This window comes from Kryptolebias marmoratus, linkage group LG9 (genome assembly GCF_001649575.2).
Source record: "Kryptolebias marmoratus isolate JLee-2015 linkage group LG9, ASM164957v2, whole genome shotgun sequence".
NCBI lineage: Eukaryota > Metazoa > Chordata > Actinopteri > Cyprinodontiformes > Rivulidae > Kryptolebias > Kryptolebias marmoratus.
This window is the reverse complement of record NC_051438.1, coordinates 25,867,333-25,880,256: the sequence shown is the minus strand read 5'-3', so window position 1 is coordinate 25,880,256 and position 12,924 is coordinate 25,867,333. Positions and strand designations below refer to the sequence as shown.

General features: G+C 36.1%; 1 protein-coding gene across 3 annotated transcripts in view; it reads right to left on the bottom strand.

Moving 5' to 3' along the window:
* Positions 1-744: 744 nt before the first annotated feature.
* glrbb (glycine receptor, beta b) overlaps positions 745-12,924 on the bottom strand; it is a 35,206-nt gene continuing 23,026 nt past the window's right edge. Inside the window, exons 4-9 of one of the 3 annotated variants that reach the window (XM_025006205.1) lie at positions 11,074-11,300; positions 10,539-10,621; positions 10,013-10,153; positions 7,326-7,478; positions 4,399-4,691; positions 745-1,865 (exon numbers count right to left, since the gene is read on the bottom strand). In XM_025006205.1, the coding sequence (XP_024861973.1) occupies positions 1,572-1,865; positions 4,399-4,691; positions 7,326-7,478; positions 10,013-10,153; positions 10,539-10,621; positions 11,074-11,300 (1,191 nt within the window). In that variant the 3' untranslated portion in view covers positions 745-1,571. The other 2 variants (XM_017417530.3, XM_037977217.1) reach the window with 2 other exon arrangements.

Below are 12,924 nucleotides of genomic sequence, written 5' to 3'. Positions count from 1 at the left end.
CTGTTCAAGTCAGTCAAAAATAACTATCAATTCATTTGTTTTTACTGATCGGTGTAACAGACTTCTGATGATGACTCATGTCTCAGATTTGATTATAGATTTTTTTTTCTAACTCAATCTAGATGTCATCTGACTTCAATTTTGTGTCATGGGGTGATTATTGGAGTGTCAGACAAAGATTCTCTGCAGTGTCTGTAACCATGGCAGCTGGAGAGAAGAAAATAAGCCTTGTTTTCTCACTTTAAACTGACCAATAAGACAAAAACAGACCTCATTATTGACACTTTTGCTCTCAGCACATCTCTGATCAGCTACTGACTGAATAGTTTCAGCCCTAATTATTATGAACATAGCATTATGGCTCATTTAGACCAAAACATGGATGTTAGGTTTATTAGTATTATCGGTAATGCTAACAAAAAGTCCCTAGTTGTGAGTGAGCGTGTGGATTATTGTTTGTGTCACTTGTTTCTGTCGGGGTTGTACCCAACCTGTCGCACAATGACTACTGGAGAGAAGCAGCGATTCCCCCAAGGCTCGAAAAAGAAGAAAGAGGGTACAGAAAATGAATAAATGTATGGATGGAAGTAACTGTTTTGAGATATGAAGCAATACATATGGACAAAACAAAAATAAACCTGTTGGACATGATAGATACATAAACCTGCAGTTTGAGAATAAAAAAGTTAATGAAATAAAATAAAAAATACAAAGCTGCTGTCTTAAAAATAAAAACATGACAACTTGACTGAAATGTCTGTGTTTATTTTTAATAACATCAAATGGTGAAAAGTCATTTGATCATTTATTTTCATTGTAAATTTCACAAATACATGGTCACAGCTTACAAGTGACCCATTAGAACAACTGGGATATGTCAATAATCATTGTAGAAGTGGCAGTGTCACATGGTCATTTCGAAAGGGAGGGGAGTGTTTTACATATTCACTTGTTTTTTTTATTTTTTTCCTTTCAAGAGCAAATCATAAGAATAGTAACATTTCATAAATATTTATTTTTATATATATTTATATTTTAATCTTCAAAAACATGCAGTATTTTTAACATGCGTGATAAATACAATGTTGCACTTAGCATTAAAGCTTAAATCAAATACTTTAACTTCTTAAATTTGCAAGCAAGCGCCCATTGGGCAAGGGCAAAAGAATAAAACAGCTTTAAGCAAATGTTCTTCAACATAACATCCTTTAGCTTTGTTTTTCCACACTCAGTCTTTGTGGATTTGTTTACACATCATTCATTGCAACAGTTTAATTTAGGAATCCTACATTTCTCTCTCAAATACAACTATAGATCAATAAAGTATTTCAGTATAAGGTACAATATAATTATCTGAGCAAAAATAGGAAATTAGATTTTTTTTATAAACAAATTAATTGTTCATACAGGGAATAATGCAATAACACAGTACTTTTATTTTCATCTTAGCAGTAATTTTCTAGAGGTAGGGCTCACATTTCCTGATGCACACCTTCAAACTGAAGTCTGTATGCAATTGGACCAATAAGGAACCAGTGAAATTGGATTCAATGGGTAATAATACAAGATAATCACAAGTATATGGACCAGTAAATCACATTAAAGAAGAGGAAGGAGAAAGGGAAGAGGGCTCTAGAATACAGGTCAACCCTTTTGGCAGCAGAGGGGATGACCGGTTTGGGAGGAGGTGGTTTCTTGTTCTTTGCCTGAGATTTGCCAAAACCAGAGCCGGTCTCAATGGGCTTCCCATAGCAGTCAAAATTTGACAGCTCAAAGTCCCGTGGGAGAGATCCCACAATGCTGAAGTCATTGGTCCTCAGATCTGATTTAGATGTGCACACCTTCTTGCAGCGGGTCTCTCCAACCTGTTAACCAGAGAGAAATGAAGAAAATAAAAAACAATGACCACTATGCATCATTGGATTGTAAAATGTATTTATCTTAATGAAACATTAAAGCTAAGACAGGTTTAATACTTCAAAGTAGCCCCTGAGACAGTGGTTAGGAACCGATAACCACTCCTGAACTATTAATCACTGTGAGATTTTAAAGTTGAAGCCAACAGAGAGAACACATCTGCAGTTAGAGATTAACTCATTCTGCACATTCTGTCCTCACGGCAGTCTGCTTTTAACCTCGACTCTTGCAGCACAATCCGTCACCCCCTACTCCTTCAGTAGCTGCCATCAATATTTTTCTGTCACTTCTAGTCACTTGTACCCCACAGACAACTGCACACCTGCCACAAGTTTCACAGTTTTACTCGTGTGCGCTGATGCTTCACAGTCAAGTTTTTGGCTAAGTTTATGGACTATTCAACATCAGCCAGCAGCATTAGCCTCAGACTCCTTTTTGAACCTCAGTGTGACTCTATCGGGTATTGTAAATATGTATATAAACTGAGGAGATTAACTGCACAAAAACTAAAGGCTTATTTGAACAGAAAGCACTAACAGTCTTTGCTGATGGCATTATTTGAAACCTGCACACTCCACTCATTAGGGATAGTCTACTGGCACAGCACTTTCTTAACTCGCTCCCACTGCTTTTTGTGACCATCATTACTTTTGAAGACATGTATGAAAAGGAAAGATTTATCTGGTGGTTGCAAAAGATACTCCTCATGAGCAAAATTCTAACCCAATACCTCAAAATGTGAACTGAGCCAGACCTGTTTTGTTTTTTGGAATTGAAACTGGGAACAGATTGCCAGTGGCATCCAGTCTCAATCCTCTAATTCCAACAAGTAAGACTAATTACTCAAATCCAAGTTGTTGGATGTAGAAACTTCATATATTGTAAAAATATGTGAATAGATCTATTAGAATGAACATTTCAATAGTCTTTCTATACAAAAAAAAATAAATGTTGCATTGTTTCTACAGTCTGTCACCCAAACATGGTGAAACAGCTGTGCTGTAATTTCCACATTGCATGAAGCAGTTGTGTAAGCTGATGGAAACATTTATATTAAGGCTTTTAATTGACTTTTTTATAAATAGACAACACTTTAGAGACACAGTAAACAATATGTTTAATGCTGAAGTTTGGAAAGATTTCAAAGTGATAAATCAACTGAGATCAAAGTTATTTGAAGCCAAAATTTAATATTTTTTATTTCTTATTTTTTGTTCATAACAATGTTGCCTAATATGATTGTTCTTTCATTTGAACAGGGGCTTGTAACCACCTCTAAATGACATCATACTGCGTGCTCATATCACACAATATGTAGGCAGATTTAGGTAAAGGACATCTGAAAGATTCCTTTTACTGACTTTGCTAAAAGAACACTGGATGGACAGGTTCTAATGAGACTTACCAAGTGAAGTCATTGAGATCATTCAAGCTTCTTTGGTTCTGACAAGAAAACCCATTTAAATCTCAACATAATAATCTCAACCTCTCATACCAAATGGGTTTTGGAGAAACAGACTCAGAAGTAAATTAATTTCAATTTTGTAATAAATTGGAATACACATGTTGAATCAAGAGTCTGACTTTGCAGTGTGTTATTTGTGTTATGGGCAATATCGTTTTCAAAGACTGGATTCCCCTGTTTTGCATTTAGATTTGATCTCAGAGTCTCAAAACAGCCTGCAGGTGTTGGACCTAAAATATGGATTCAGGCATTTTACTGTTTCTTACAAAGGCGGGTTGGGAGTTTTGCCCAACATCCCATGCAAAGACTAGATCCCTGACAGCAGGCATTTAGGTTAGTTGGTAGGTTTCATTATCAACATTTTAAATTTAACAACAAAGAGTGAAACACTGGCTTCACTGAAGGCCATGCCTTTTTTTGTATTCCCAACTTGCATTGCCTAGCTGCAGCAGTTTGCACTCCAATCATTGTAAGTAACATACAGAATAAGGTATGTAGTAATAAAAATAGATATATTTTTTACATTTAAATTTACGTAATAAAGACAGAATGTGCTCATTTAGCCTCTTTTAAATTCTCACAATGTGCATTATGATTATTATTGTACATCACTTTGGTTACAACCTGTTGTTTTTAAATGTGCTTTATAAATAAATTAATTTGAATTGACTTGACATGTAAATTAAAAACAAAAGCCAGAAGAGGTACGATCAACCCTGACTGGAAATGAACTTTAAATATTGCTCATCAGTGCCATTGCGGACCATATTGTCTGCATCATCATTTCTGAAAGTCTCAAGATCTGCCTCCTTGAGACTTTTTCAACTAGAACTGGTCAGGAGCATTTCCAGACTTCAAGACAGAAGTCCAAAAACAAAACAGTAATGAAGTCATTCAGAGGAAGGAAAATAAAAGTGATGTGTTTTATAACCATAGGGTAACACAACTTTTGTTTCCTCGCACAAAGACACACACACACATTCCCATACACTCTGTATAAAATGAAGTTCACTGACATGCAAGGTGCTGACATGAAGTGGGGTCCCTCCAGTCCCGTTGATGGTGTTGTTCCTGGCAGCAGGACTCTTTCCTGCAGCTTTCTCCTTGGATGCTATCTTGGCCTTCTCTGCCTCTATGTGCTTTGGGCTGTTTAGCATCACTTGAACCACAGCGTACTCCACCAGCGAGGCGAAACCAAACAGCAGGCAAGCAATAAGCCAGATATCAATGGCCTTGACGTAGGACACTTTGGGCAGCTCTGACGCTAAGGAGGTGCACTCAGAAGACAGGGAGAGCACTGAGAGGATGCCTGCATGGAGGGGGAGCACAAACAACCTTGTCAGTCAGTCAGGAAAGTTAAATGAAGGTTGTTGCAACTATCTAAGTTGAGGAATCATCCCTTAAATGATTGTTTGGTTGCTAGAATAATAATGATATTAAAAGCATTTTTTCTCTAAACATATGTATGTGTGTGTGTGTGTGTGTATACATCAACCTGTAATACTTTCTTTTTTACATTTTTCAAAATTTTTAATAGTATTTTGTGATATTTCAATGGCCTGTTCAAAAATCCTTTAATAATATGGGACAGATCATTTTGTAGAGCCAATTTTTCTGTTTGCACTTAGGAAACACATACGGTCCACCCACTGTGAGGGAAAAATAAATCATGCACTTCTTCATCAGTCCAAAAATACTGTTTAAATCAATCTCCTTTTTTGTGCAAAGGCTATAATAAAATGTCTACAATGTGTTTCTAGGATTTGCAATTGATTTTCTTTGCCCAATTTGATAGAAGCTTAGACAGTCTCTAATGAGAAAGTAATTTTAAACTGTTTTTATCTCTAATAGCTTACATGATCACTGGTTAGAGATTTCCCAGAACAGAGGCAATTCTTTTGGGCCACAATGAAAACAGAGTAATTACAGCCATCATTAAAGGATAATCCAACCTAAATGAAGGGCTTTGCACACCTTTTTCTCGGCCCTTCACTTTTTATTTCCTGCTAGAAGCAGCATCATTGTAAAGTGACAATAAACACATTTAAATACCTAATAGATTTTGTTACAACCCTAACACATCTAAGCTGTAAAGGCTTCATGATTACTAATCAAACATCACCTTTCTCATTAGAATAAGCTGAAAAGCTGGAGGCTAAGAGAAACATAAAAGGTGAGGATGTAAGAACTTTTTATCCTAACCTGCTTGTACAAAATAGCCTTTTTGTCCGATAGAAAACAAGTAACATACTGTGTATTTCTGTGTTCATTAACCATTACTTTTATATTTGTTCACAATCCCTCGGTAAAAAAAGGTGTCAGTAAATGCACACATTCTCACCCAAATGAACAGATGGATGCATCGACACACAGCTAAAATGACACACTGAACACACAGGGATGTTAACACACACAAACCTGGGTGCTGACTGACCTGGACTGATCTCATTTAGAGAAAAGTCAGAGGAGGCTTCCATGAGGATTTGGAGTGATGATGGAATGAAAGTGCTGATAAGCAGCTGTTGTGAGGATGGAGAGAAGGAGGCAGTGGATGACTGAGGTGGGAGAGCAATGGATTATCTTAGCCATGCAGTCCTGAACACACATACAAAGGTAACACTGTGATACTGTATGAGGGGGAGGGGGTTGACTGTGACATGTCAAATCCAGGTTGTGTTATAAAACAGAGACTAGGTGAAGAGAATTGACATTTTTACAAGTAGCAGGAGTATAGAACATGTATTTCAGAAAAAAATGACAATGTAAGGCATGAACAAATATGACTTGATTTAAAGGTTCTCATAGCAAAGTTTGAAATCAAACAAAAAGGAAGGTTATCCTAAACTATACCAAACAGTAGAGCTTAAAGGAGTAGTTCCACTAGTTTTCCAGATACACTATATTGATATGGAATACTAAAATGTGGGTGTGCACTCGGTGTAAACAAAGAACTCTGCTGAATCCTTCAAAACCAAATGGAAGCTTGAGTCACAGCATTGACCTACATTAGACTGGCCATAGTCTGTAGGTAAGACAATATGATGAAATTGCCCAAGTGGTGGAAATATCAGAGTGAATCTGCTGCTGAATGCAAAAGATAAGAAAAAGAATGAATAGGACAACTAATGAGAAAAAAATCAGATATTCTTCTAACAAATTGAACACTGATATAAAAAAATATTATGCACATTTTATCTTTTACTTTATGAATTTTTTTACCTTTCTTCATGACTTTGCAAAGAAAAACTTTAACAGCTTTATTCAATGAAAACTGATGACTGGTAAGAAGTAAATACTACATATATTCTAGTTCTAGCAGAGTAGTTTCTTTAGAATATAATGTAAAAAAACTGTATTTTTAGCAATTATTCTGATAATTTTAATTTAATTTAAAGACTTTACTGTTCAAATATTGTCTGTTCAAATCTTTGTTTGCCCTTTGGATACCCCTAGTAGTTCTCAGTGTTTTTTGGACATAAAACCCACTGTACTTATACATGTCATTGTACCCCAGCACATATTGTAACATCTTTCGACTTATATTGCAGTGGGTCCCATCTGTCAATTACAGCAAAACTTGATGATTTATCACATAATAAAAAACACTGGTTATGTCACCATGGTTCACAAATAAAACCCTTCATGGTGTCAGTGACTGATGATGTCATAATGAAAATGATTGGGGTCACAATGCCAGTGATCCCTAAAACCGCTTGACACTTTACAGTGATTTCTGTTTATCACTTCTTGCCTTTTACCTGTTTTATCTTACATCAGAAATCTCCTGAGAGATCAGTTTTAAGATCTGTTTGTATCTTTATGTATGTTCTAATGCTGCACTAATCCACTGACACAAGTTGGAAGAACACATTGAGTATTTACATATATTTTGTACTTGTAAACATCAGTGGAACATGATAGAGTTAGCGAACTAATTCCGTACCCAAAGGAACCCTGGCAGCACTCGCGTCAGGGTTGATCCAGAAGGACAGCCAGGAAAGGACTACGATAAGCAGCGTGGGGGCATAAACACCCATCATGTAGAAGCCAACTTGTCGCCGTAAGGTAAAGATAACCTCCACACAAGTGTAATAGCCTATATAGGAGAAGAAGAAGAAATCTCATATACTATAACCAAGCCTTAAAATGATTTAAAAAAGACAAACAAAGCAGGAATGGAGCCGGAGTCAGACATGCACCTAATAAACAACCATGATGATGAGTCTCCTTGAAATATAAAGCATTATAAAACCAGTGACTGTGAGTTTTTGAGTAGAAAATCCAGTCTTACACAAATCCAGTTATGTGATCTTGAGTCTACTTTTATATAAAAGATTTATCCAAATAGGGTTTGTCTGAAACTGTGAAACTAAAATCTAAAATATGAAGGAACTGGATTCTGGATGAGTGTCTAGTAAATCAACATTAGGAGGAAGGCAGCATTCAGGATCATTTTTCTATCTGATTTGCCTTTTATTGCCCAAGATCAAAACAAAAGATAGCAACTCAGACCAACAGCAACACAGCAGATAAAACACAGGAGAGGAAACATAATTTTGGCTGAAGGTCGCAGCTGCATCGCCTTCTGGCCTTTCTGGGTGGAGTTTGCATGTTGTACCCCAACAGACCAAAGATATGCAGGTTAGGTTAATCTGCAACTCTAAATTGCTCCTAGGTGTGAGTGAGAGCGTAAATGATTGTCACATTTGTCTCGATGCGACAGACTTACGATGTATCCCGCCTCTCGCACACAGTGACTGCTGGAAATAGGCACTAAGTCTCCAACAAGAAAAGCAGGTAAACAAAACGGATGGATAATTTTAGCTAATCAAGTTAAAGTTAAGACCTGTTTAAAGACCCACTTTGAAAAACATGAGATGCTAATGGTTTAACGTGTTAATCATGTGTGAGACATTCATGTCTTGACTGCTATTCTGAATTCAAAGAATCTCTTATACTCATTTTACTGCAGGTTATTATTTTTAGCAGGGCAGTTCTAATCAGAAATTATCTTTGAATAACATTAACTAGTCTTGCTTCTGGCTTAAAACTATAATTTCCAAGATCTTTATGACTAAACAAAATGAAATGCATAAATATATATATATAATTATACTAAAACTTGGTTTTTGTGGTTTCCCGATGAATTTACAAATTTGCCTTTTTTCAGTGTAATACCAGTTACTTTTGATTTCCAAGTAAGTTAAGGAACTTTGTCAAAGTTGTAGTCTTAGAAATTAGTGTTCCAAACATGTAAGTTTAATATAACAGAAAAAAGATAAGAAAATGTTAAAAAGAAAAATGTAGAAAACCTTATCTTGTAAGCCACAAAACCTATGTTAAAAATGAATAATGGAGCATTTTCTAATGTTTTCTTATAAAATGACTTGAGAAATAACACTTACTTGCCAGGAACAAAAATTATGTTACATAGTGTTATCTTTTAAAACTCAGTTTTCAGTAAATACAACCTTCATATTTAACCAATATGAAACAGACACTGATAAATGTGCCTTTGCCTCATAACAGGAGTGCCGTGTCTCTGCTTATTCACGTTAGCTGGTTGGTTTAACGAGTTGTTAGATTTGGTAGACTGAAAAAAAAAAAAATCTAACTATCCCAGGGATCTCTGTGGCTCTTATAAATGAAATAAGGGCTGTCTGTGTCGTGAAGCAGGCTCAAACCAGTTGAACAGAGATGATCTCTTTGTCTGGCCAGGTAGCCATGGTAACCAGTTAAAAGCCTGAGTCACTGTGAGAGTGGAACAAGCAGCCACTTTACTACCTCCCCCTTTGATTGTTGTTGACTTGGTTTCTTTATGTTTGCTGTTGAGAACTGTTTGTTTTTTTGGTTGCTGTCAGGTAATGCTGACATGCAGTGATTCACTAACATACAGCCACAATAAGGATTCCAATGCAACATGGATGTAACCAACACTTTCTTTTAAAATATACAGATTTATCAATGCCTTAGAATGAAAAGAGTCAGATCCTTCAAAGACGCCCCTACAGATGCCCCTTAACAAACTTTTTCATACAGTCTGAAAAGACTACATCTTTTTCATCAATTAAATTAAACCCCTTTGGGCGTCATTAACTTTCAGATCAGTGAAGTAGTACTGTTTTTTCCTATCATGTTAACTTACTTACTGGTTCGTCAGGTCAGCTGAGCTGTAATTTTTCTTAGAGCATCAAAGCAACAAATAAGTCAAAGGCAGTTTGATGAAATCTTCACAAACAAGAATGAAATACATCTGGAAACATACATCATCCAATAAAACAGACAAAGCATTTTGCCTAAAAGAGTGATGTAGCTCGGATACTTGTGCAACTCAAGAAAAATGTTTACTTTCCAAATGGACTCCAGCAAAACTACTTAATGACAGAAAATCCAAACCACTAAAGGTGGTCTTGCCTTGCTGAACAGCATGGCTGATGCAAAATGAAGTTTATTTACAGACTAAAGAACTTTTCTGTGGTAGAATCTAGTCAAATCTGGTTTGATTGAGTATAATTAAAGAAGTAGCTATGACACATTAGCCTTGTAGCTTAGGCTCAGAGGAGAAGTTGTAATAGGTACTTATGCTCATGAAAATAGCATTTTACTCTTTCATATTAACAATGACAGTACCTGTTCCTTCATAGAATTTGGTGCAGTTTCCATAATCAATGTCTTCCTGTCTGATATCAAACTGTGGAAGAGCGATGGCATCCATTTGCACGGGGTCTCCTGTCTGCCACATAAACTGCAGGTCATCTGTTGTGTAGCCGACTGAAAACATGTAAAGCAAAGACACATTTAAGCGGACAAAAACAATCAAAATGCAAGTTAAAGAAACTTTTTTTTAAACATACTTCGGGATTACAAAAAACTGCAGTATATGTCTCAGCAGCTTGGTTTTGCATGGTAGATAGAGTTTACAAAAACAAACAAAATACAAAACTGCAGTAAATTTCAGTTAGCCATGAGATTCTCAACCAGTTCTCTCATTGTTTCCAATTAAAAAAAAAACTAAGTATAAATGAATATCTGCCAATTTTCCCAAGACTACCACTTCACAAAAAATATTGCTATGTAGTACACCTTCCAAAAATGATGAAGCCAATGTTTAAATTGATTAAGCACCTTAAAATGTTATTTTCTAAAAGAAACTTACAGCTTTCAAGTTGCATTTTACACCTCTGAGTGTCCATCGGAAACAAGGTGAGATCCAGTGGACAAGAAAGAGTGACTGACAACCTGGAGAACATCAGAAAACAAACTTAAGCTTTATACTTCTTTTTTTTACTTTACCTTATGTTATATATGTTTATATTTTCCTTTTTTGTCTTTTTAACCAAAGAAGACAGCCATCTTTAGATGTAAAACCAGATAAATAGAAGTAACACTTTTTTTCTATTTTCCCTTTTCCAATTAGAGCAAATGTTTAAACAGTTGAAGTATAGTTTACTGAGTTTCACAATTAAAAATGTTTTGTTTTGAGACATAAAGAGATACAGTTCCTGTAGAGGAAAACATTTATGTACCTGACAGCCATGAACTGACAGATGGAAGCATGTTAGATGCTGGTTAGGGTAAAAATGTGCAGCACTGTGAAGAAAATCTTTAAATGAAACTATAAACTTGCCAAATGTGTTAAAACTTTATGCTTGATCCTAAAATGGAAAAAGCATGAATGAATGAGTGAATACCTCATGCTGATGAGAACATCTCCATTGCGGAAGATGAAGAGGAGAATGTTCTCTTGGGTAACGTCATGAAAGTTAGCACTCTTCTCATTAGCGAAGAACAGGTCCGGTTTCCAAAGACATTTGAACATCTTGGGATCAACGGTGAGAGAATCTGACTTGAAGTCCTGTGGCAGCTTCAGCCTGGGATCATTCCAACGCTGCCTCAGGAAAATGTTCACTCTGTAATCCTGTCAGGTTTAACCCCAGACACGTACAAACTTGGTTAGATTTTATAAAAACCCTTCTGAACACAGAAGGCATCAATGAGTAAAAGGCAACGATGGAACAGGATAAAACACAAGTACATGCACATTTTCCTCAAAGCAGAGAAAGTCAACATTGGTTTAAAGCTTTAAAAAAATGCATTCAGCTACAGTATTTGAATCTTTATAATAAGGCAAGACTTTAAAGAGAATTAAAAGCATTTAAAGTAGGATAAATACAGTACAATTGTCACTTTATTATACACACAAAGTTCCAACATGTTTGCACTTTTTTCTTTTCAAAGCAAACCTCTTAAGCATTTACACTGCAGACTGACATTTTACAACTGCAGCTCGTACTTGCTGGGTAACAAGTAGAGAACTGCACAGTCCAAAGGTCAAATGTTATCAACACACTAGCATCACATCCCCCATTAGACAGCTTATTAGGGGAATGTCCACATTCCTGCTGCTGGGAATGGATCACTAAGCTGTTCTTTGACCATGGGGACAATTCATTTTGAGGGTGAAGATGGATGGAATGCCAAAAGCTGTCATAAAAGCGAAAGAATTTTAGTTTTGTGTGGGAATCTGTAAGTGTTTTGAGTAAAAAAATCAACCTAAAGTACCTATATCCTTGTATTATTCTAGCGTTTACAAAACAGTTTCATATTTGATCATTAGTTTTATATTTTTTTTAAGTTTGCTCAATGCTTGTATCTAGCTAGAATAAAATAACAAACAAAAAAAACTTCCTCACATTGTTATGCCAGTGGATTGTAGTTCAGATTTATTGTAAAATTATTAGCAAACCAAGTGGTGAAACAGATGGTGATAATATGCATGTGTCTATTTAACATATAAATAGAAACCTGCCACCTCTGCTATGGCTTTTTTAAATCCTTTAAAAGAAAATGCAATTTGCCCACCAACAATTGGTATTACAAACTAAAACTACAGCAATGCCAATAATAAAACTGAAATTAATAAACGTGTTAAACCCATACAGCCTATGTATGTCTTTGTGCCAGAAAAATACATTTCATACCAAGATTCTCCCTGAGGAGAAAAACAACACATTTGTAAACATGATTAACTCTTCTCTAGTTTTATGTGTTTGTGTATTTTATCTGATCAATGTAAAACTAGATGGTCCCCTCAGCCAAAGATTTTTCAAGTCAAATAAATACAATAAGTCAGTCATGTGAAAGACAAATGGTGGATTTTGTTGAATGATATTTAACTTTCTGATGATTGTATGCTAGCTACAAATAGGTCAAAACCATTTTTAAAATGATTGTATTCATTTTAAGAAGACATTGTCAGGATCTGTATTGTTTAGTTAATTTTTTTGAGTAGCTTTGTCATATCCACTGAGCTGAGGGCGGTGAGTGTGTGTGTGTCTCCTACCTTCTCTCCTGCAGGGTGTGTCAGACAGGCGTAGCCAGCTGCAGCTCATCACCATATCAGGAGGAGCGGTTAAATAGGAGCTGGATTCTGGTGGCTGATGCCAGATGGTTCTACGTATCCGGTGTGAGTTCCTGTTCCTGGCTCGAGCCGACCCTCTACTGGTTCCGTTTTCCTCCTGGTTCCCAGCTGCCTACCTCCG